Raw genomic sequence first — 24,859 nt, 5'->3', positions numbered from 1 at the left:
ACAAAGGGGACCACACTACAAAGGGGCACCACAATGATTAACGTGCCCCTACCCCCAACAGTGCAGCCCCTAAAACACAGTGCCCCCCAGCAATCACAGCCCCCCCACCACAGTGCCTCCCCCCACTCTCCATGTCCCCTGCACAGTCCCACCTCCAGCAGCGCGACACTGCCGGCGGATCGGGAGAGCCAGGAGAGGAGACATAGGCATGGCCAAACAGTGGGAGGCGAACGGCAACTGCGGCCCGCATCAGGCCCATCTGGACCGCAGCCACCTCCCGACGTACCGTCCGGCCACAAACAGGCCGCTCCTACCAGGACATGCTGCTTCGGGCCACCGGGCAAATGCCAGTGTGCCCTATGGCTAGTCCAGGCCTGGTGTTCTGTAGTTCACAGAAAAACAGGGAAGGCTTAAAACATTGTTTGGAATATCAGTTCAGTTCACAGGGAGTGACAAGGGCACTGCATTTCTGGCAGGATCAACAGATATTTTCTGTACTTGCAGAAAATGTTCTGAAAAAAAAAGAAAGAAAGAAAGAAACTACTCATGTAATCAGCACTGCAAAGGACTGGAAACCTGCAATATATTACATTTTTGTTCTTGGGTTTAGGTAAACTTTAACCGCTTCCTGTCTGCTGTACAGACATATACATCCTTGGATGGGAGCAGTGATATCTTGGTCATTGCTGCATCAGGATATAATTTTTTTCACCTGGCGTATCCCTACAAAGTAAAAATCATCGGAGCGGCAAAGCAGCCACTTCATCACTTTTACAGGCGGTGGAAGCCCCCCCCCCCCACACACATTTACCGGGTGCTCCCGATTAGGGAGCCTTGTAAGGATGCGACCACCTCCATTGCATTTAGTGAGAAGAGTGTCAGGAATGGAAGTAGTCCCGGCTCCTCTTCTATGATGTCAGAAATTGGAAGTAACGAGGATTTAATCACTTCCGGTTTCAGTTCTTTGTTTACTGGCTTGTTACTGGCCAGTCAAGCACCCAATTAGACTTGTCTGTGTCTGATTGGCTGCTTTAGAGGCCAGAGGAGAAGTCTACTAGACCCAGATCTCTCCATAAAAAGGACTTGCCCATGCTATCATAAGTGATGTTTATGCCTTGTGATGGCAATAACGTTTAAAAAAATAAATACATAATAAAGTACAGTGTGAAAAAAATCTTTTAAATAAAATAAATCATTTTAAAAAATTTGAAACGCCCCTGTCCCCCCCCTGTGCTCATGCATAAAGGTGAACACGAACGTCAGTCCTATACACATATGTAAAACAGCGATCACACCACACATGTGAGATATTGTCATGAACGTCAGATGGAGAGAAATAATTCTAGCACCAGACCTCCTTTGTAACTCTAAACCCGACCTGTAATGGCTTTTAACGCTTTACCTTGGGAGATTTTTATGTACCGTTCCAGGGGTGTACGTAATTTTAAAGAATGGCATGTTTGGTATCTATTTACTTGGCATAACATCATCTTTTATATTTTAGCAAACAATTGGGCATTATATTGTGTTTTTGTGCATTAAAATTCATTAAAGTGTATTTTTTCCATTAAAATTGTGTTTAAACAAATGCAAATATCGTGCAATATAAAAATACGCAACACCCTCCATTTTAATCTCTATGACCTCTGCTTAAAAAAAATATATATATAAGGTTTGGGAGTTCTAAGTAATTTTCAAGCAAAAAAAAAAAATGCAGATTTTTAGATGTCGGAGAGAAGTGTCAGAATTGGCCTGGACTGGATGTGGTTAAGCATAGAATATAAGGATGTTGCTATATAGGTGAAATATTGTTTTACCCACAGATCGACTGAAAGAGCGCTCTGCCTGCTGTATAAATTACATTGCATCTTCTGACTGGGCTTTCCAGTTATTTTACATTGTGGAGACTACCCAAATAAAACAAATCAAAGTACTTCTTCTGCTCTACCATTAGTTATGTATTCTAACCAATGGCGTAACCATAGCCTTATTAGACCATGTGGCTGCTAAGGGGCCTAAGGGTAGTAGTGGGAACCGTTACAGGGGCTTTTGAGGCAAATTAAACACAATATGTGAAGATAGCCCCAATCCAGTACTGTATGATTAAGAGTTCGAAAGTTTGCTGTTAACATTGGCCCTGTACCCCCTGTGTAGTCTCCAGTCTAGAAGAGCTGACATCAGACGCACAGGAGGAGTCCTCGGGATCATCTCTAGTCAAAGATCCCCTTTTCTTTGTGTAGTAAGCATCATTTGTTTGTTGTGTTAGCAGTGTAAATGTATTGCCCTCAGAACTTCCTACAGCTACTAGCCAGTATTACCCTGTATGCCTAATGCACATATGTCAAACACAAGGCCCACGGGCCGATTCTGGCCCGCCAGGCCGTTTTTTTATGTGGCCCTCGCACCTCTCCTGCAGCTGTGGAACCCCCTTCGTCTCCGCCCCCACCTTGTCTCAGCAGTCGGCAGCAGAGAGAAGGACTTCTCTCCAGAACTCCTCCTACAGATCCTATGCGCAGCACCCCCTCGTCTCCGCCTCCCCTGGTCTCAGCATTCTGCAGACTTCGGCAGCTGACTCCAGCCCTCCTCTGGTCATCCTCCAGACCCTGCACGTTCTGCTTCCCAGCTCCTCCCCACCTTCTTCTTCAGGATGCACTATGATGTAAGGGAGGGTGGGGGTATCTTGACTTAGGAGAGTGGAGGGAGGGCTCTTGACATCTGATGTAAGGGGGGTGGGGTGCTCTTGACATCTAGTCTTGCAGATACAACTGGCCCTTTGAGGGCAACCATAATGCTGATGCAATGAAATTGAGCTTGACACCCCTGACCCAGTGCAATCTGCCTCAGGTTGTAATGCTGCCTGTTCTTGATAAAGATCAACAACAATATAATTACAGTTGGCACTGCCAATTTCCACAGAGAGAAATCACTGGGGTGCCCAATTAAAATTTTGCTGTGTGGCCCCATGATCTATAGATACAACTCTGATTCTAACTTTTCGTGTTCTACTTACTTGCAGGTTGTTGAAGATACACACGACATCCTCAAGGAGTACGGTTTCCGATTCGTGAGGAGGGGTCCGATTTACGTGAAAGGCAAAGGCGAGCTGCTCACGTTTTTCCTGAAAGGACGAGACAAACAAGGCTCCTTCATCAATGGCTCATCCGTCACTCTGCCCCACCAAGTGGTGGAGAACTCTTGATAAGCCCATTGTACGGTCAAGCAGCTATCAGCCCAGACAACCCACCATGAAGTCCAAGCAGACTTATGCCACCAAACCTGGAGGTATTTCTCCAGTGCTTACCCTAAAAACACCAGGAAAACAAACGTGAAGAGACAGTATATTTTACACTTTCTTTTATCTCTAAAGTTGCCTTTTTTAAAACGTTTCTGCTTGACGTCTGACCGTTCTACACGTATAAAGACCGATGGTCTTAGAAAGATATTCGAGATGCTGTATTCAGTAGACTCAATGGGATGGACACTGATGGTCATCGGTAGATACTGTAGGATTCAGCTGACCCAATGGGATGGAGAAGGATGAGCATTGATAGATAGTGAAGGATTCAACTGACCAACAGTATGGAAAAGGATTACCATCCATAGACACTGTAGGATTCAGCTGACTCAACAAGAAAGACAAGGATGGCCATTAATAGATACTGTAGGATTCAGCAGGCCCAACTGGATGGACAAAGATAACCATCGATAGATACTGTAGGATTCAGCTGACCCAACAGGATGGACAAGGATGACCATATCATCGAAAGATATAGTAGAATTCAGCTGACCCAACGGGATGGACAAGGATGACCATACCATCGACAAATACTGTAGGATTCAGCTGACCCAACAGGATGGACAAGGATGACTGTAGCATTCAGTAGACCAATGGAATGGACACCAATGACCATCGATAGATACTGTAGGATTCAGCTGACCCAACGGGATGGCCGATGATTATTGATAGATACTGTTGGATTCAGCTGAGCCAACTGGATGGCCAATGACCAGATAGATACTGTTGGATTCAGCTGATGCAAATGGGAAAGACACAGATGACCATCGGTAGAAACTGTAGACGTTACGACATAAGATGCATTACGACACAACATTCAGGGTAGACAACATTTTTTTTATTGGAGCCTTCGATGAGCACAGACTAAGAAAGCGAATTTCGCCAGTCACAAGACATCCGGCGCTCCGCTGCAAGGGACGGATGGCTCTCTGCTAGTTTACTGTGATAATTACCCGCCCCATGTAGTTAGTGGGATGCAACAAGAGTGCAATATATTTCATTATATTTGGAGGAAAAAAAAAAAAAGGACAAAAGCAGAAAAAAAATGAAAAAGGTAAATATATATATATATATATATATATATATATACACACAAAAAAAAAAAAAAAAGAATTTAAACCATTTCTATTTTAAGTGTCCGCTAGAATTTTCCTTTCTGCCACCTGCCTGCACCACTCTCACTGCTTCTGGACCACCAATTTTTTTTTCTTTTTTGCTTTAAATGAGAATTTGCAGGAAGGGGAAGACTTAAGGCTGGGTGGCCATTAAGATATCTAGTGCACGTTGGTGCTTGCAGAACAGCAAATCTTCATACAGTCTCTGCCATTCCTCTATTTCCCCCCCCCCCAAAAAAACACAGAAATCTAGATAAATATATATACATATATATATATATACTTTTGTACAAGAGAACACGCTGCTTCCACAACATGAACCTGGAACAAGATGGCGGTCATGTGGAGAGTTGGTGGTTACATAAAGTCGTATATTGACAGAGGTCTACTTTCGTTGCTTTTTTTTTTCACAGTTATATTTTTACACATTTTTGGATGCTAGAAATCTTGATATGCACTGAAAGAGGGGGAAACAGAGTACGGCATGTAGGGGGGAAGACTAACGCCAAATGGCTTTTCCAACCCAAAATAGTTAAGCTCAGTTTGTGGCTTTTAGAGCTCTCAGGGAGATATCCTCAAGGCCATTTCCTGGGTTGTCTGGCTGTCCCTGCCAATGGGCTGCCCATGATTGCTAGAGAATAAAAAAAAAAAAGAATCAAAAAGCCCAGCTGTGAAAAAGTTCCTATGTTTTTGTTTTGGCCTTGTAGGATGGACAGAGACACAGACCACTGTGGGGTATCCTCATCATGATATATTTATGAGAGATATAAGATGAGGTTGGACTTTGGGTAGGAGCGGCCTTCTAGGCAGAACTCCAGGCAAAAACATTTCCTCTCTATATACACATCTCATATACCGATATATATATATATATATATATATATATATATATACATATACACACAGTGCCTTGAAAAAGTATTCATACCCCTTGAAATTTTCTACATTTTGCCATGTTACAGCCAAAAACCTAAATGTATTTAATTGGGGTTTTATGTGATAGACCAACACAAAGTGGCAAATGTTTTTTTTTTTTATTTAAAAAAAAAAAATATCTGAAAAGTGTGGCATGCATTTGTATTCAGCCCCCTTTACTCTGTCACTCCTAACTAAAATCTTGTGGAACCAATTGCCTTCAGAAGTCAGCGAATTAGTAAATAGAGTCTACCTGTGTGTGTAATTTAATCTCAGTATAAATACAGCTGTTCTGTAAAGCCTTCAGAGGTTTGTTAGAGAACCATAGTGAACAAACAGATTCATGAAGGCCAAGGAACACACCAGACACGTCAGGGATAAAGTTGTGGAGAAGTTTAAAGCAGGGTTAGGTCATAAAAAAATATCCCAAGCTTTGAACATCTCACGGAGCACTGTTCAATCCATCATCCGAGAATGGAAAGAGTATGACACAACTGCAAACCTACCAAGACATGGCCGTCTACCTAAACTGACGGGCCGAGCAAGGAGAGCATTAATCAGAGAAGCAGCCAAAAGGCCCATGGTAACTCTGGAGGAGCTGCAGAGATCCACAGCTCAGGTGGGAGAATCTGTCCACAGGACAACTATTAGTCGTGCTCTCCACAAATCTGGTCTTTATGGAAGAGTGGCAAGAAGAAAGCCATTGTGGAAAGAAATACATAAGAAGTCCCATTTTCAGTTTGCGAAAAGCCATGTGAGGGAGACAGCAAACATGTGGAAGAAGGTGCTCAGGTCAGATGAGACCAAAAGCAAAACTCTATGTGTGGTGGAAAACTAACACTGCACGTCGCCCTGAACGCACCATCCCCACTGTGAAACATGGTGGTGGCAGCATCATGTTGTAGGGATGCTTTTCTTCAGCAGGGACAGGGAAGCTGGTCAGAGTTGATAGGAAAATGGATGGAGCGAAATACAGGGCAATCTTAGAAGAAAACCTGTTAGAGTCTGCAAAAGACTTGAGACTGGGTCAGAGGTTCACCTTCCAGCAGGACAACGACTCTAAACATACAGCCAGAGCTACAATGGAATGGTTTACATCAAAGCATATTTGTGTGTTAGAATGACCCAGTCAAAGTCCAGACCTAAATCCAACTGAGAATCTGTGGCAAGACTTGAAAATTGCTATTCACAGACGCTCTCCATCCAATATGACAGAGCTTGAGATATTTTGCAAAGAAGAATGGGCAAAAATGTCACTCTCTAGATGTGCAAAGCTGGTAGAGACATCCCCAAATAGACTTGCAGCTGTAATTGCAGGGAAAGGAGGTTCTACAAAGTATTGACTCCGGGGGGCTGAATACAAATGTACCCCACACTTTTCACATATTTATTTGTAAAAAATGTAGAAAACCATTTATCATTTTCCTTCCACTTCACAATTGTGCCACTTTGTGTTGGTCTATCACATAAAATCCCAATAAAATACATTTACGTTTTGGGTTGTAACATGACAAAATGTGGAAAATTTCAAGGGGTATGAATACTATTTCAAGGCACTGCATATATACAGTGACACCAGTGGAAATCATCAGTCACCATTTATTTAAACTGGACCTTGCATTATTTTCAATTCCATCTGTAAAAAGTATCCAGTTGTGACTTAAAGCTGAAATCCAGGGACAAATACTTTTTTTTAATATATTCGCCCATAGCCACAAAAGATATAAATCCACACTGTGTGCACTAAATGTCTTGGCAAGCCCAGATAGGACTGTGTAAAAGCAGCAATGACATCATCGCTGTGCTGTACATAGTGCAGAGTTGAGGGAGGGGCCCAGCAGGCTCCTATAGGAGGGGGGCGGAGACCAGACCAGCCACCCTGCACAAGGAGAGAGAGCAGCAGTTAGCGATCATTATTAGCAGATGGAGGTTCTAGACATCCTTTTTCTGCTAATTAGAGGTTTACTGTTGCCTGTGTCCCTTTTGGAGGCTTCTCCTCATCACGATATAAAAAAGGGAAAATGTTTACTATAAGGCCACAAAGAGCAAAAGTTCAAACCCTCCCTCGCTCTATTTAAAAAAAGAAAGTTCTGGCTGGAAATACAATATATTTCTATATTAGAGATACCAGTGCCACTGCCCATCTCCTCGTATTGTGTTTTCTGTGGAGGAGTGCATTCTGCCAATAGCTTGTTGGCATATCAGAGTTATTGAGAAGCCTCAGAGATTGCTTCCCAATATCTAATTCTCTCAAGTCTTGTATGTGGGGTCAGCAGTGCCAAGTATAGTTATCTAGTGCAATGATTCTTTTAAAATGTTTATTAGATAAGAACATCATATATACAGCCAGCGTGTTGCGGGGGAAAGGCCTCCCCCTTCTTCAGGGCTGGATTCAGTCCTTATTGCCACAAAGACACGGTAACAAATCAGCCCTCTTCAGCTTTAAATCCGGCTTTATAGTGAATTTCGTTTGGAAAAAGTTAGGACCAATACAGCTAAGCCTTGATGAAGAGGGAGGTCTTTTCCAGAAATGGGTTGCTAGTATATGACATTCTAACCCAGCCTTTCTCAACCTTTTCAACAGAGGAACCCTTTAGATAACTTTCCGGTCTCAGGAAACCCCTGCTAAAAAGTACTATATATACAACTCAAGATACATTAGTGTGATGGTCAGTGGGAAGAATGCTCCTTACACTTGTGGTCATTGGTAAAAGTTACCCCCTTACGGATAGCTAAAAAGATCAATCAGTGGGAACTTATCCGAGAGGTAGAAATTGCTCAAGGAACCCCTAGCAACCTCTGAAGAAACCTTGGTTGAGAAAGCCTGTTCTAACCAATATTTCAAAGGAATCAACGAAGTGCTCCAAAACTCACACCCCTGAATGGATCATCTAAAAATTCATCCACCATGATCAGATAGGCTAGACCAGGTTTTCTCAACCTTTTTACCCCAGAAGAACCCCTAAGATAGATCAGGTCTCAGGGGACTCTTACCAAAACCAAATTAATGGAAAAAATTCCCCTTACATTGGTGATCGGTGGGAAGAGTGCTCCTTACATTGGAGGTCAGTGAGAAGAATGTTCCTTACATTGGTGATCAGTGGGAAGAATGTTCCTTACATTGGTGATCAGTGGGAAGAATGCTCCTTACATTGGTGGTCAGTGGGAAGAATGTTCCTTACATTGGTGATCAGTGGGAAGAATGCTCCTTACATTGGAGGTCAGTGAGAAGAATGTTCCTTACATTGGTGATCAGTGGGTAGAATGCTCCTTACGTTGGTGGTCAGTGGTAAGAATGTCCCTTACATTGACGGTCAGTGGGAAGAATGCTCCTTACATTGGAGGTCAGTGGGAAGAATGTTCCTTACATTGGAGGTCAGTGAGAAGAATGTTCCTTACATTGGTGATCAGTTGGAAGAATGTTCCTTACATTGGAGGTCAGTGAGAAGAATGTTCCTTACATTGGTGATCAGTGGGAAGAATGCTCCTTACATTGGAGGTCAGTGAGAAGAATGTTCCTTACATTGGTGATCAGTGGGTAGAATGCTCCTTACGTTGGTGGTCAGTGGTAAGAATGTCCCTTACAATGACGGTCAGTGGGAAGAATGCTCCTTACATTGGAGGTCAGTGGGAAGAATGTTCCTTACATTGGTGATCAGTGGGTAGAATGCTCCTTACATTGGTGGTCAGTGGTAAGAATGTCCCTTACATTGACGGTCAGTGGGAAGAATGCTCCTCACATTAGAGGTCAGTGGGAAGAATGTCCCTAACGTTGGTGACTAATGGGAAGAACACTGTTTACATTGGTGGTCAGAGGGTACAATGTCCCTTACATTGATGATCAATGGAAATAATGCTCCTTACATTGGTGGTCAGTGGGAAGAACATTCCTTACATTTGTGGTATTTGGGAAGAATGATCCCTACATTGGCAGTCAGTGGGAAGAATGTCCCTTACATTAGCGGTCAGTGGAAAGAACACCCCTTACGTTGGAGGTCAGTGCGAAGAATGCTGTTTACATTGGTGGTCAGTGGGAAGAATTCTTCTTATATTGGTGGTCAGTGGGAAGAATTCTTCTTACATTGGTGGTCAGTGGGAAGAATACTTCTTACATTGGTGGTCAGTGGGAAGAATGTCCCCTACATATGGGGTCAGTAGGAAGAATCAGCTTTATTGGCAAAGTATGTACGGAATACAAGGAATTTGTGTTTGGTTTAAAAGTAGGCAACCCTTACAGTGGTGGTCAGAATGCCACCCTTACAGACAGCTACAAAGATAATGGGTGCTATGCTGTTGACTCTGCTAAGTGGAATTGTCCCCAGAACTATGTAGGCACCATCGGATGGAAGGTTAATCAGTCACAGCTCATGGAAACCCTAGCAACCTCTGGAGGAGCCCTGGTTGAGAATGGCTGGGCTAGACCATAACTAGGTCACCATACTAGGTCACCTAAACTACAAGTTAACCTCCTTGAATGAGATTTAGACTCCTGCTCTCCATAATCAGTGGGTAGAAGGCTTGTCCCAGTTGGGTTTTTTACAGACTTCTTGTAGGAGCACATACAGATCCCTACAGCCAAAGCTGAGGAAGGCTACTATGTAATACAAATGCATTGACTTAGAAAGAGACCCAGGCATACTATCATTTTCAGAAGGTGGCCACCATAGGAGGCCTCCATAATTCTTTCAGAACAGCTTCCCTTTAGCAAACAGAAGAATTTGCCAAGACACAATTAGCAGCACTTAGTATGGGCCCACAATAAAGCTGCGGTTCCTACTATTTATTTTCATTATCGTGCAAGGTCCTGTTACCACAATCACATGTTTCAGGCACTGGTTGAGGTGCTCAGGATGCACACACAAGTTAAGGCATGCATGCAGAGCAGTGACCTCAATTGTCTTTTGATTGGAGTTCCCCTTTACGTTCACGGTTTGAAGCGCTGTCCTTTTTTTGGCAATGAGTTGAAGCGAGTTATTGATGGCAGATACACGCATTGTCTTAATTGTAGGCGATCAGCAAGTATTGTGGCAATAGTCAGCTATAAGGTATTGTTCTTACAAAATAAACAGCAAGTATAGAAATCCTTCATCTGGATGGAGATGGAGAAAGAACAAAATGTTTACATTCCTGAATTCATGTGCTGTGTATATCCCTAATTCCGCACCCAGGGTTTATGAATTCATAATTTATTTGGATTTTAGATGAGTTTTCTCACCATTTTCCAGTAGTAAGGCATGATGTGGGTGCTGGGATTAAATATCTGCCGTGTGCATTCATGGGAGTTAGGTCACACCAGGCCAGCCACAAAAGTTGGCAGAAGACTCCAAAACATGGGTTAAAGACGCTGGAAGGTTGGAGTTTTATTATATGTTAATTTTCTATTGTTGTCATCATCCAACGCTATGATGGTGGCATGACTATGGAGAATCTGGATATTGGGCTGGTAGCTTCTGCACACAAACAATGCCAACCTTGAGTCAAATAAGTCTAAGATAGAGACACCACAACGCAATGTTTAAGTCCAGGTGTAATTTTCATTAAGAAGATAAGTTTACGAAATCCAACGTGTTTTGGGGTCTATACACCGCCCCTTCATCAGGGCTTAGTATGATGGTGGTATAACTGAAGAATCTGGGCTATCAACTTCTGCATGCCGAACAATGCCAACCTTGGGTCAACATAGGGGGAAATCAGTGTAGGATTGAAGCACCACAGACTAATCTTCACGTTTAGATGTAAACTTCATCAAGAAGATAAGTGTACGAAATCATATGTGTTTCAGGGGCTATACTTCGCCACCTTCATCGAGGCTTAGTATGATGGTGTTCTGACTATGAAGAATCTGGGCTGTCTTCTTCTGCACACCGAATAATGCAAACCTTGGGTCAACATAGGGGGAAATCAGTGTAGGGTTGAAGCACCACAGACTAATCTTCACGTTTTAGATGTAAACTTCATCAAGAAGATAAGTGTACGAAATCATATGTGTTTCAGGGGCTATACTCCGCCACCTTCATCGAGGCTTAGTATGATGGTGTTCTGACTATGAAGAATCTGGGCTGTCATCTTCTGCACACCGAATAATGCAAACCTTGGGTCAACATAGGGGGAAATCAGTGTAGGGTTGAAGCACCACAGACTAATCTTCACGTTTAGATGTAAACTTCATCAAGAAGATAAGTGTACGAAATCATATGTATTTCAGGGGCTATACTCCGCCACCTTCATCGAGGCTTAGTATGATGGTTTTCTGACTATGAAGAATCTGGGCTGTCATCTTCTGCACACCGAATAATGCAAACCTTGGGTCAACATAAGGGGGAATAAGTGTAGGAATGAAGCACTACAGTCTAATCTTCAAGTCCAGATGTCATTTTTATCCTAAAGAGAAGTTATTTACAAAAGCCAATGCATTTCAGGGACCATATTCCTCAACCTCCATTGGGGCTTGAAGACTCAACGTAGGCGGAATCAAAAATCAATGAGTAATTTATTTCCAGCTGGTTTCAACTGCTGTACAGGCTCGCCCAGTATTAAAACACTGAATTTTTTTTACTGATTGTTGAGTCCACATACATTGTTTCTTCAAACCCTGATAAAGGGGGCAGATTATAGCCTCAGAAACACATTTGATTTTGGAAATAACATCTTCGGGATAAAATTACATCTGAATTGAAACATTACGGTGTGGTGCTTCAGTCCTAGACTTGCTTACCCCTATCGTTCATTGTACAGAAGCTGCCAGCCCAATATCCAGATTATTCATACTTGTACCACCATCATACCAAGCTCTGATGAATGGGCAGAGTATAGCTTCCAAAATGCATTTGTTTTGTACATAACTTCTCTTCGGGATAAAATTACATCTGGACTTCAACATTATGGTATGGCGCTTCAATCTTAGACTTATTTACCCTCATGCCAACCCGAAGTTGGCATCATTCGTTGTAGAGAAGCTGCCAGCTCAATATCCAGATTTTTCATACATGTGCCACAATCATGCCGAGCCCTGATGAAGAGAGTATAGCAGTCAAGACGTGTTGGCTTTTGAAAAAAAAAAAATTGTCTGTGGAATAAAATACCTTGAACTTGAATATTATGGCATAGTACTTCAATCGGCTCTGTCATTAGAAATGATGCAAATGTTTAAACTGGAGTTCTTCTTTCAGAAATAGAGCCAATTATAGATTTGCACAGCACATGAAATACAAATATTTTTGTGATAATTTAGGTAAAAAATTTCAGTTCGGTTCCACTGGCAGGAACTAGCGAGGGGTTTATTTATTCTGAACTTGTGTAGACTTCGGACCCATCTCCGCTACGCAGTCATCACACTTGTTACTCATGGCAGGGGAGGACATGGAAATGTTTTAAAGTATGTCTACAATTTAAGATCACATCTACTGTCATTTATTTATTTTTTTGGTATCTGCTTTTAATAAACTGCACTCTTGCTATAATTTATGCTGGAATTTTTGTTTTTTTGCAGTGGTAATATCTAACAGTAAAATGAGATGTGCAATGAAAAAGAATTGTGGTGGTGATTTACAAAAGACACACACGACAACGTGATTTGCAGGCTGTAAATCACCTTGTCAGTGGTAGCGAACCCCTTCCTTAGGACTTACATTTCAGAAACCGATCCTCTCTTGGGGATCAACATCCTTAGAAATTTAAAATGATCAATTTGTTGTAGCATGGGAATGTAAAGGGTATATATAGAATGACATCATCAATACATATAAAATGTTAAACGTTTATCCTACAAAAGGTTAAAAACACATATAAATGTCACAGAAAACAAAAAGGTCAACCTATATATTCCATGTCAGTAAGGACTTCATCAGGAGTTTTGTGGATCGAATCTACAATATAGCTCAACGTGTTTCACATTTTACATATCTTCATCAGGAAAATTTGTGGATAGAATCTACAATATAGCTCAACGTGTTTCACATTTTACATATCTTCATCAGGAAAATTTGTGGATAGAATCTACAATATAGCTCAACGTGTTTCACATTTTACATATCTTCATCAGGAGCCTTTGTGGATAGAATCTATAATACTAACAGCACTTGTATATATGTTTTTCATCAATACAGGAATATAGGTCTTCATACCCAAGGTCAAGCCTAAATTCTTTTTTTTTTTTTTAGAATTGAAGTTTGACCTTCAGTATGAAGGCATATATTCTTACATTGATGAATAATGTATATACAAGTGCTGTTATGTTTTTGTTATAAAATATATACCAAAATTATTTGAAAATTCTATCAACGAATGCTCCCGCTAAAGATATTCAAAACATGTCGAGCATGCAAAGTTATTTACAAAAGCCAACACGTGGCATGAGTGCTTACTGGCATGGAGTATATAGGTCAACCCTTTTGTTTTATGGGACATGTATATGTGTTTTTAAGCTTTGTAGAATAAAGTTTATAGATTTTATATGTGTTGATGGGGTCATTGTATATATGCCCCTTACAGTCCCTTGCTACAACAAACTGATAATTCTGGATATATCATATGGGATGTGGGCAAATTTTGACGATATATTTTAAGATACAGTTGCATCCTTAGAAACTGCTGTGGGACGGAGGGTGGGTCAACCCTCGGCATACCCAGTCCAATCCAATGCCATCCACAGAAACCGATCCTAGCCTACTTTATTTAGTAGAAGATATTCTCTATAAAATCTCTTTCCTTGACGTCCACTGAGGGACATTGTTGTGTGATGGCGGTGGGGCCAACTCTCAAAAGTCATACAGGATGACCTCCTCCTACCCAGCATGCCTCCGTTTGTAACAAGCAGTATTAAAATCTAACTTTGACTTTCATTTAACTTTTAATAGTTTTCCTATATTAATACATGCGCCTGCTGTCAGTGCTGTATGAACTGCATTAGCATCAGCTAAATACAGTATACAGCACCGTGTTCCGGAAACAGTACTTCCCGTCCCTGGAACAATATCAAGTCAGCACTGCTCAGCCATTCACAGGGACTTTGAATACAAGGCTTCCTCTAAATTGGCTGAGGTGGAGGGGTGGGCGGATGATGTCACGATCTCTACCTCAGTCAATCAGAAGAAGCCTTGTATTCATTTATAAAAATACAAGGCTTCCTGTTAATGGCTGAGCAGCGCTATATCCTGAAGGAAAAAGCTTGTTTGGGCCATCTTGGTCTAAATTAACTATTTCAATTTGGGCTTTAGGAACATGATCTACAAAAAACACACAGCAGGAGGAACACAGGTATTTAGATACGATCAGGAGGTCCAAAAGTGTGGGCTGTGCAACATCTTCCCAAGAGCCCCCTGAAGGACCATCGCTCAAACTGATGCCAGAGTAGTCCGAACCCCCCTCTGTCTGTCTGATAGGGGTAACTTCCAAACACGACCAGAGAAAGTGTTAGGAGGTCCAAAAGTGAGAGCTGTACAACAGCACCATCAAGCCCCGTGAGAATGGAACTCGGGACTGCTTGCTTCTTAGGAGCCCCCTGAAGGACCAATGCCCAAACTGATGTGAGATTAGGCTGAACCCCCAGAGCCTGATAGGGGAACCTGCCAACAGGACCAGAGAAAGTGTCAGGAGGTCCAAAAGTGAGGGCTGGGCAACAGAACCATCACACCCAGTGAGAATGAATCTAAGGGATTGCCTGCTTCCCAAGAGGCCCCAAACAGATGCCAGATTAGGCCTGATAGGGGTACCTGCCAACACGACCAGAGGAAGAACACAGAGGAACAGCCTCATGCTCAAGACTGGTCACCACTCTAAGGAATGACTCCACACGGATGGACCAAGCTGACCAGAGCCCACCGAAATAGTTGGAAGAAATTCCAATGTAGTAGGGAAGAAAAACCCCACAACCGGATGTGGTCAACAATGAAATGGGGTCAAGTCCTTTTAGGAACAAGTTCAGAAAGGGGTCCTAGAAAAAAACAGGTCCTGATAAAAAAAAAAAAATGGTTAGACTTTTCTTAGTAGAGTTGAAGAAAAGATGTCTATCTTCTCAAGAAACAAAGACAAATCTGAGGTATGCTTAGTAGATGAGGGGTTTTCCTGGGCTGGCCCTACAGTTTTTGTTTGTTGGTATCCAGAACTCCTGTAGGCAGCAGTATAACCCAACAGTGTATGATTCCTGTGTCTCTCAATGTATGAAAACAAACAGTCTTCTGACTTCCTGTCCTCTCTGGTTAACCAACATCCTTAGACAATGTCGTTGGATGGAGTGGGGCCAACCCTAGGTATACACAGGCCAATCCCCCTCTGCCCACAGACATCAATTTCAGCCTATTTTATGCAGTAGGAAGGGATGCCACTTCCTGCTCCCAGGAAAAAAATAAACATTTATTCTGTAACTTCGCCAACCAAACGCCCATTCTTGGAATGTCCTGTTTTCTTTGGTTTTCTACCTGTATTTCTATAGGAGGGAGAAAAAGCGGGATAAACTCCAGGAAAGTTCAAGCGCTGGCAACTTTATTGTACCAGACAGAGTCCCTGCCTCTTACCTCCTCCTCTTATGTGTTCCACCCACAAAGTTGGGCTTAAACTGTAGCTTGGGCTTCATCCATGCCCAGCTGTGGGCTAAATGTCTCAGAGAAGGTCCCAGGCAGGCACTCTTTGCTTGCTTGTCCAAAACAATAAAGTTGCCAGTGTTTGAAATTTCATTATGTTCAACCGGCTTTTTCTCCTTCTTAGGCTCACGTTATTTATGGGCCATGAGACAAGCCCCCACCATTTTTTTTTAGCACCCGGGTCTTTCAGGGAATGACCAGACCTAGTGCTTGAGATCAGCAGACTCTGCTTGCTATAAACAGTTTGTTGGCAGGATATAAACACTGGTGAGACAAGCCCCCACCATTTTTTTTTAGCACCCGGGTCTTTCAGGGAATGACCAGACCTAGTGCTTGAGATCAGCAGACTCTGCTTGCTATAAACAGTTTGTTGGCAGGATATAAACACTTATCTACATTTTGTGTTTGCCTTGGGGTCAAACACAAAATGTAGCATCCCTCCCGATTTCCTTAGGTCAACCAGACTAAGAGGGTCTATTTATAAAACATTCGTTGGACGAAAGGCCTACAGATTTGTGCAGGCTGGACGAATTATTCCTGTATTTTCTCTGTAGATATACAATCGGCGGCTCCATCTAATGGCCAAAATGCAGTATGGTTTTCTGAAATACCTCAATGAGAAAATAAAGCACATTTTGGTACAACCAAAGGAAATGAATCTATTACAGAAAATACAGGAAGATTTGCCAAGGCTGCATGAACATGTGACATTCGTCCAACACATGTTTTACAAATAGATCCCTAGGTTCCATTTTAGCAAGAAACCTATAACGCTCAGACTGATTATATAAAAGAAATGAAGATAGCAATTTTCACTTTTGAAAGATTTCAGCCTGTGCACCAGAGGGCCTCTGTCAGTATTTCTAGAACAGAATCAGGAAAGAATCGGCCACGGAGGTGGCTAAAATCCTTTATTTGCATATAAAATTACAAAGAGGGGCTGTATTTTAAGCAAAACAGGAGTGCCATAATTTCACAAAAAAAAAAAAAATGTCACTTTTGATAAAACAAAAAAAAAAGTGCATAGAAGGCCAGTGACTTCCTATGCCTCTGCAACGTTGCAAAGGCATCTCTTAAGCTCAGTCCAATGTGGGGGGAAAAAAGCCTATGACTGCCCCATGGGTCAGGTGACCACCTTGCTCACACTGGGTTCTGCACTGCCTGGGCGATGGGCGGGACCAAGACATATCCCCTCACATGACCTAAGCATCCTCCCTGGTCTTCCCTGCCAGCAATGACAATCAGGAGGAGCTGCTGATGCTGTTATCAGCCTCCCAGCTGCCTATGTCACACGCAGCACCACCTGATTGGGCAGATAGTTGCATTGACTGACAGTAGCTCCTCCCGAAAAACCTGGCTATCAGACTGGGAAGGGTGGAGCAGTGTTTTTCATCATCCCCTCTGGTTATAGGAAGTGGAGTATTGTTCCCTACCAGTCCATCCAGATAAAGGCCCCCACCGGGTTAAGGTCGCAAGCTCCTTTGGGCTTGCCTTGTGGTAAGCGCGCATTTCTTATTGAGCTATCACGGTGGTGCGGTGGAGGAATGTTTTACCCAATCATTTATTTATTCACTCTGAAGACCGAAATTTGAGCCTAGGCTTTCTCACAACACTTTTTATGGACCAAAATGTCGCCTTGTTAATGCTGTATCACTTAATCAGTATTGGTTTAATATATTAAGTTTATTGGTACACACATTTTTGTGTTAATATTTTTTTGGTAAAATTTTAAGGTTCATTTTACATTTAAATATTATTTACTCACCTTAGGGATATTAGCGCTGCTACCTCTGTTACTATTTATGTCATTGTGTGTATCTCACATAGAGCGGCTGCTTTTTTAAAATTTTTTTAGAATTTTGAAACCACTGATTTGACATTTTTTGTTTGGCTATTCACATTATTATTCTTTGTGGCACGATTTGCAAGAAATTATTTGTGTACTATAGCGTGGTATTTTTCCCACTAGACTGGGAAGGGTGCCTGCGTCATCTTGACATTTTTCAGGTTGGTCATGCCTGAGCATTGAAGACCCTACAATGAATAAGGTGGTCGTGTGACCAGTGGCTGCATTCATTTTCTTTTTTAAGCTAACATTTTCAGCAAGTACAGAAAGTACCTGTTGATCCTGCCGGAAATGCATCGTCCTTGTCACTTCTTGGGAGCTGCACCGACGTATCACTTCCTTCCTTGCTATCTTCTGTAAACTACTGATTGCCCTGCCCCCCCCCCCATGTAATGGAGATGAAGAGATATGGACATGTTTGTAGTCTATCAGGAGAGCAAGCTAGGGTGACAACCATGGCTCCCTCTATATATATAGTGAAGGAGTAACATGGCCACCCAAGGACAAGAAGTGTGGTCCATATCAGGAGAGCAGCCTAGGGTGACAACTATGGCTCCCTTCATGAATACAGTGGAGGAGTGACGTAGCCACACAGAGACAGGAAGTGTAGTCCATATCAGGAGAGCAGCCTATGGTGACAACCATAGTTCCTTCTATAGATACAGTGGAAGAGTGATGTGGCCACCCAGGGCCAGGAAGTGTAGTCCATATCAGGAGAGCAGCCTAGGGCGAGAACCATGGCTCCCTCTATAGATACAGTGGAAGAGTGATGTGGCCACCCAGGGCCAGGAAGTGTAGTACATATCAGGAGAGCAGCCTAGGGTGACACCCATGGCTCTCTCCACAGATACAGTGGAGGAGTGACATGGCCACACAGGGACAGGGAGTCTAGTTTATGAGAGCAGCCTAGGGTGACAACCATGGCTCCCTCCATAGTTAAAGTGGGGGAGTGATTTAGCCACACAGGGACAGGAAGTGTAGTCCATATCAGGAGAGCAGTCTAGGGTGACAACCATGGCTCCCTCCAAAGATAAAGTAAAGGAGTAAGGTAGCCACACAGGGACAGGAAGTGTGTTGTTTACAGGGTAAAAATAAAGCAAAAAAATTTAAAAAACATGAAAAAGAAAATGATTGCAGCGACCACCAGCAAGGACTAGAAAGCTGCAATATATTACATTTTTGGTCTGGGGTTTAAATTCACTTTAAGGCATGGGTGCTTAACCTGTGGCCCTCCAGCTTTTTGTGGAATTACAAGTCCCATCGTGCCTCTGCCTTTGGAAGTCATCCTTGTAACTGTTCAGCAATGCCTCATGGGACTTGTAGTTCTGCAACAGCTGGAGGGCCACAGGTTGAGCACCCATGCTTTAAAGGGTTAGTTCACCTTTTCATAAAGAATAAAAAGGTGAACACCTTACACCCCTTAACCTGTGGTCTCCACAGTACATACCTCCCATAGGGGATGAGCAGTCAGTGCTTGTGTATCCGGTGTTCTCCCTCTTCTCTCTGCAGTGCTTCCAGGATGGATCAGAGCGATGCTCTGTGCTGGCGCTGGCCAATCAGAATCACTCTAATCCCTCCTAGAAGCACTGCACAGAGAAGAGAGAGGATTACAAATCCCTAGACCTCGTACACTGACTACATGGGCACTGACAGCTCATCACTTAGTTAAGTACGGCAGGGACTGGGGGTTGGCGAGATTTTGCTCTCTCCAGTTTTAGTAAATCAACCTCCATATTGCTTCATGTTTTTAAATACAGACAGACGGATACATACAACAGAAACGTGCACAACGTATTAATTTTTTCACTTCATACAATCGGGTTGATTTATTAAAACTGGAGAGTGCAAAATCTAGTGCAGCTGTGCATGGTAGCCAATCAGCTTTCAACCTCAGCTTGTGCATTTAGGCTTTGACAACAAAAACTGGAAGCCGATTGGTTTCTATGCAGAGCTGCACCAGATTTTGCACCCTCCGGTTTTAATAAATCTCTCTCCTTGTGTGTTCTACACCATTGAGTGAAAATCCGCCATCTACATTTCAGCCACAAGAGGGCGTATGCTGACACTCTCCCATCAGCCCTCATTACATGAAGTGTTACAGAATTCTGATTGTATTAAAATGAAGTCCCTGTAGAAAAAAGGAGGACAATAAACACTTCATAAAGTCCCTCATATCTGTACCGTGGAAGTCCTGACTATGCTGGGGCAGCAGAACATGTTCATTGAAGAATAGGAGGGCGCGGGAAGCGTCTCTATGTAGTCAGTGAGTCCAGGGCCCTGTGCAGGGCTGTGCCGGAGAACAGGGACACGTGGGATGAGATCATCTCCTGAGTCCAGGCCTCGGCATCTGAAATATTAGAGAGAGAAACTTCAATATCATCAGGAGAGGGACACATAAAATATACAAGCGGAGTTGTGGGATCCAGTGAAAAGTGCAGGTATTAGCTCCAGTGGGGGGCAGCTTTCTTGATATGGGGGCTTCAAGTGTGGCCCTCCGACATCACCAAAGGGCCACACATTCAATTCAGTGAATATGCAGTGTAGGAGACAAACAAACAGGATATAGTCAGAGACTGCAGACATGATACAGGAGATGGTCAGAGACTGCAGACATGATACAAAAGATGATCAGAGACTGCAGACATGATACAGAAGATGATCAGAGACTGCAGACATGATACAACAGATGGTCAGAGAATGCAGACATGATACAGGAGATGGTCAGAGACTGCAGACATGATACAGGAGATGATCAGAGACTGCAGACATGATACAGGAGATGGTAACGAAGGGGCACTCAACAGAGCTGCCCGCTTTCGCCTCTCTTGTTTGTCTTGGCTATGGAACCGCTGGTGGAGGCGATCCGTTCACATCCAAATATAAAAGGTATTGAAGTTGCAGGTTCTGCTCATAAGATCTCCTTGTTTGCAGACGACATCCTAATGACTCTGACTGCACCCAGAATCTCGCTGCCTAATTTATTCTCCCTTTTGGAGACCTTTGCGTCTCTTTCGGGACTACATGTTAACCCCTACTAAGTCTAAAGCGATGTCCGGAAACCTGTCCTCCTCGGGAACTGACCTCTCTAAAAGCCAATTTCCCATTTCAATGGCTCCCCTCATTGCCCTATCTCGGTATACAGCTCACTCCCAAATATGACAGACTGTACCAGGCCAATTTCCCGCCTCTCTTTAGAAAACTCCCTGACATGTTATCCTCCTGGTCCCACCTCCCGCTATCCTGGTTCAGGATCTCTGTGGTTAATATGACCTACCTCCCAAAACTGTTGTATCTATTTAAAGTATTACCAGTCCTGATCGCCTCCTATATATTATGAATTCACCAACCCAAGCTCTTGAAATTTGTCGGATCAACGGAGGTCTTTCAGTCCCCAATCTTCATAGCCCCACTATCCCACCTTCATGACACATATCAAATGCTGCTATGGGCCGTTATTGATCTGGTCGAATCTCACCCTATACCCATTTCCTCTGTACCCTGGCTCCCCCCCCCACGAAATGCCCGCGCGGGTTTGGGCCGTGTATGACACATTCTCTTCGCCTATGGGACTCTGTTAAATTCTCGGCAGGACTACTATCCCCTCCACTTACCATTACTGGTTCTTACTCATTGCCCTTTATTTGCCCCCAGTTGTGAGAATCCTAAATAATTCTCATGGTTGACAGATAATGGATTCACTGACGTTCATTCTCTGTTCACCCCTACGAGAATAATAACATTCGATGTTCTCAGATTTCCCCATGATATCCCCCTTTGTGAACATTATAGTTACCTTCAAATTAAACACTTCCTCCAACAACTCACAAAGGCCTGACCTACCCCATACACCTTGACCCCATTTGAAAGCATCTGCAGGGCTAAACCCCATTCCCCGGGAGTAACATCTTTACTTTACTCCTCAAGCATTACCTCTAGGAAGCCCCCAGTGACATCGTGTCATCTCCAAAGAGACTTGGGTAAACAGTTGGACCCAGAGGACTAGAAGATCACGACAATAGCCCTTACGAAGAGTTCTAGGAATGTTCTCATTCTGGAAAATGCATACAAAGTGTTCTATAGATGGTATTATATGCCAGCTAGACTAGCTCGTTTTATTCCTTCCTATTCCCCTCACTGTTTGTTACCGGGGTTGTTCGCAGAAAGGTACCATGGCCCACATTTGGTGGACTTGCCCCAAAGTATGTAGACTATAGGTCAGGGTCTACACCCTTCTTCGTAACATGCTCCATTTCAACCTTAAAAGAGACCCCTATGAAGCCCTTCTGTGTAAACCTAGACTTGCACTCCTCCACCCGGAATGCCAATTGGCCCAGCACCTCTTTAATGAAACCAAGTTGACCATTGCGAGGGCATGGAAAACCCCAGTACTCAGCTTCGAAGCAGGTAAAAACCTGCATGAACGACATCATGATTAATAAGAAATTGGCAGCCCTCACCTCTGATACTCACAATACATTTCTCAGGGTCTGGCAGCCATGGATATCATACAACCAGTCCTCCGGGTTCAACAGCCTACTTCTTTCAATTTAAGGGTCTCCGGATGCACACCCCTCCCCCAATGGACTCTTCCCTCCTTTCTCTCTTCCTTGTCTTTTTTTTTCTCTCTTATATCACCCCTTGTCTTCTACAGTCTAACCATTCCCTTTCTTTTTCTGTATACTTTCTCTGACACTCCTAGTTTCCAGGAGTCGGCCCAGTTAAGATAGTTACAGTGATGAAAAAAAAAACAAAAAACAAATAAAAATAAATAAAAACCAAACAAACAATTGTTTTTCTTTCTTATCCATAATCAATATGCAGTTAATCTATGTATGTATGTATTCACCCCTCTTTATTGCTTTGGGTTTCCGAGCCTTTGCCTACAATACAATAAACTCTGGGGCATTAAATGATCTATTTGTACTGATGAATATTGTACCACGTGTATAACATCCCTTTGTTGGGATCTTCCTCTCCATTTTATGTTTGATGTAACCATCACACTCTTGCACTAATCTGTTGAATTTACTTTTCTACCTATAAAGACTTTGTAAAAGAAAAAAAAAGTTGTTTTATTGAGTTAATGTTTTATTGTTACCATTGTTTGCTCTGCAAGTACGCTATTCAGCTGCAGCGCGTATTTATGTATTTTGACAGCAACAGCGTTTGTTCTCACGATATGTATATCAGCGACTCCAGCGCTGTAGGAGGTGATTTCACCACCACAGTTAAAACAAAACAGTGCATGTATGTCCATCATTAGAAGTGGGTGAATGAAGGGTGGTATTCTAATGGTGGGCATACTCACCGATCAATCTCTTTTTTCGTTCAGCCCACATCCTGCATGAAAAAAAAGAACATTGCAATATATGCCCAACAAGGACCAGCAACATACTGGTAGGTAGTTGGATTTTGAGTGGTTATAACAGAATGATGCCTGCAGGTTTAGGTGTCATCTTGGCATCATTCTTTTCAGCCAGCGGCCGGCTTTCATGTAAAAGCAATCCTAGCTAATTAGCAGCTAGACTGGTTTTACAAGCAGTGGGAGGGAACTTCCTCCCCCCCGCCATCTTCCATGGTATTCTCAGGCTCTCCTGTCCCACCGGGTAACCTGAGAATGCAGCCGGAGGTTCCGCCAGTTGACCATAGAGCTAATCGGAGACCAGAATGGTTACAATCATGTCTATGGCCAAAGAAACCGGAAGCTATGAGCATTTCATGACTTCGGTTTCACAGGATATAAACAGCGCCATTGGGAAAATTTGAAAGCATCTGATCATACCAATCTTGGTGTGGTCAGATGCTTTGAGGGCAGAGAAGAGATCTAGAGTTTAAAATTTTTTCCAAAAAAAGAGTACCTGTCACTACCTATTGCTATCATAGGGGATATTTACATTCCCTGTGATAACAATAAAAAAAAAAAAAAAAAAATAAAGGAACAGTGTAAAATAAAATGAAAAAGCAAAATAAATAATAAAAACCCCTGTCCTCCCGTGCTCGCATGCAAAGGCGAACGCAAGCGTCAGTCTCGTGTCCTATGTAAACAGCAATTGTACTATTCATGTGAGGTATCACCGTGAAGGTCAGATCGAGGGCAGTAATTTTAGCAGTAGACCTCCTCTGTAAATCTAAAGTGGTAATCTGTAAAGGCTTTTAAAATGTAGGTAGTTTGTCGCCGCTGCACGGTTGTGCGCAATTTTAAAGAATGTCGTGTTTGGTATGTATGTACTCGGCATAAGATCATCTTTTATATTTTACCAAACATTTGGGCAATGTCTGTTTTAGTGCATTAAAATTCAAAAAAGGTGTTTTTTTTTTCCAATAAAATTGCGTTTGAAAAAATCGCTGCGCAAATACTGTATGAAAAAACAAAATTGCAAAACAAAAAATCAAAATTGCAACACCCACCATTTTAATCTGTAGGGCCTTTGGTTTAAAAAAATATATAATGTTTTGGGGTTCAAAGTAATTTTCTAGCAAAAAAAAATGTTTTTCATGTAAACAAAAAGTGTCAGAAAGGGCTTTGTCTTCAAGTGGTTAGAAGAGTGGGTGATGTGTGGCATAAGCTTCTAAATGTTGTGCATAAAATGCCAGGACAGTTCAAACCCCCCCCAAATGACCTCTTTTTGGAGAGTAGACACCCAAAGCTATTTGCTGGTAGGCATGTTGAGTCCATGGAATATTTTATGTTTTGCCAAAAGTTTCAGGAAAATTACAATTCATTTTTATTTTTTTTACACAATGTTGTCACAAAATGATATATTGCTCACACATGCCATGGTTATATGTGGAATTACACCCCAAAATACATTCTGCTGTTTCTCCTGAGTATGGAGAAATCACATGTGTAAGACTTTTTGGTTGGTAAGTTATTGGCTGAGAGGCATGTTGAGTATTTTGCAGCTCCCATTTATTTTTCAAATTTCTTTTTTCAATTTTCAAAAATTGTGACAAAAAGCAAGATCTGCAAAATACTCAACATGCCTCTCAGCCAATAACTTGGGGTGTCTACTTTCCAAAATGGGGTCATTTGGGGGGGTTTGTGCTATCTGGGCATTTCATGGCCTCCAAAACTGTGATAGGTAGTGAGGAGTGTAATCAAAAATTTACG

General features: G+C 42.5%; 1 protein-coding gene across 1 annotated transcript in view; it reads left to right on the top strand.

The window, feature by feature from the left end:
* The window catches only part of LOC141139084 (adenylate cyclase type 3-like), a 78,694-nt gene extending 65,909 nt beyond the window's left edge, over nucleotides 1–12,785 (top strand). Inside the window, exon 20 of the mRNA XM_073624888.1 lies at nucleotides 3,017–12,785. Coding sequence (XP_073480989.1) covers nucleotides 3,017–3,199 — 183 coding nt within the window. The 3' untranslated portion in view covers nucleotides 3,200–12,785. The remainder of the gene's footprint in view (nucleotides 1–3,016) is intronic.
* Nucleotides 12,786–24,859: the final 12,074 nt, after the last annotated feature.

The sequence above is a fragment of the Aquarana catesbeiana genome, linkage group LG04 (genome assembly GCF_042186555.1).
Source record: "Aquarana catesbeiana isolate 2022-GZ linkage group LG04, ASM4218655v1, whole genome shotgun sequence".
NCBI lineage: Eukaryota > Metazoa > Chordata > Amphibia > Anura > Ranidae > Aquarana > Aquarana catesbeiana.
Note: the sequence above shows the minus strand (reverse complement) of the source record. Positions and strands in the feature narration are given on the sequence as shown.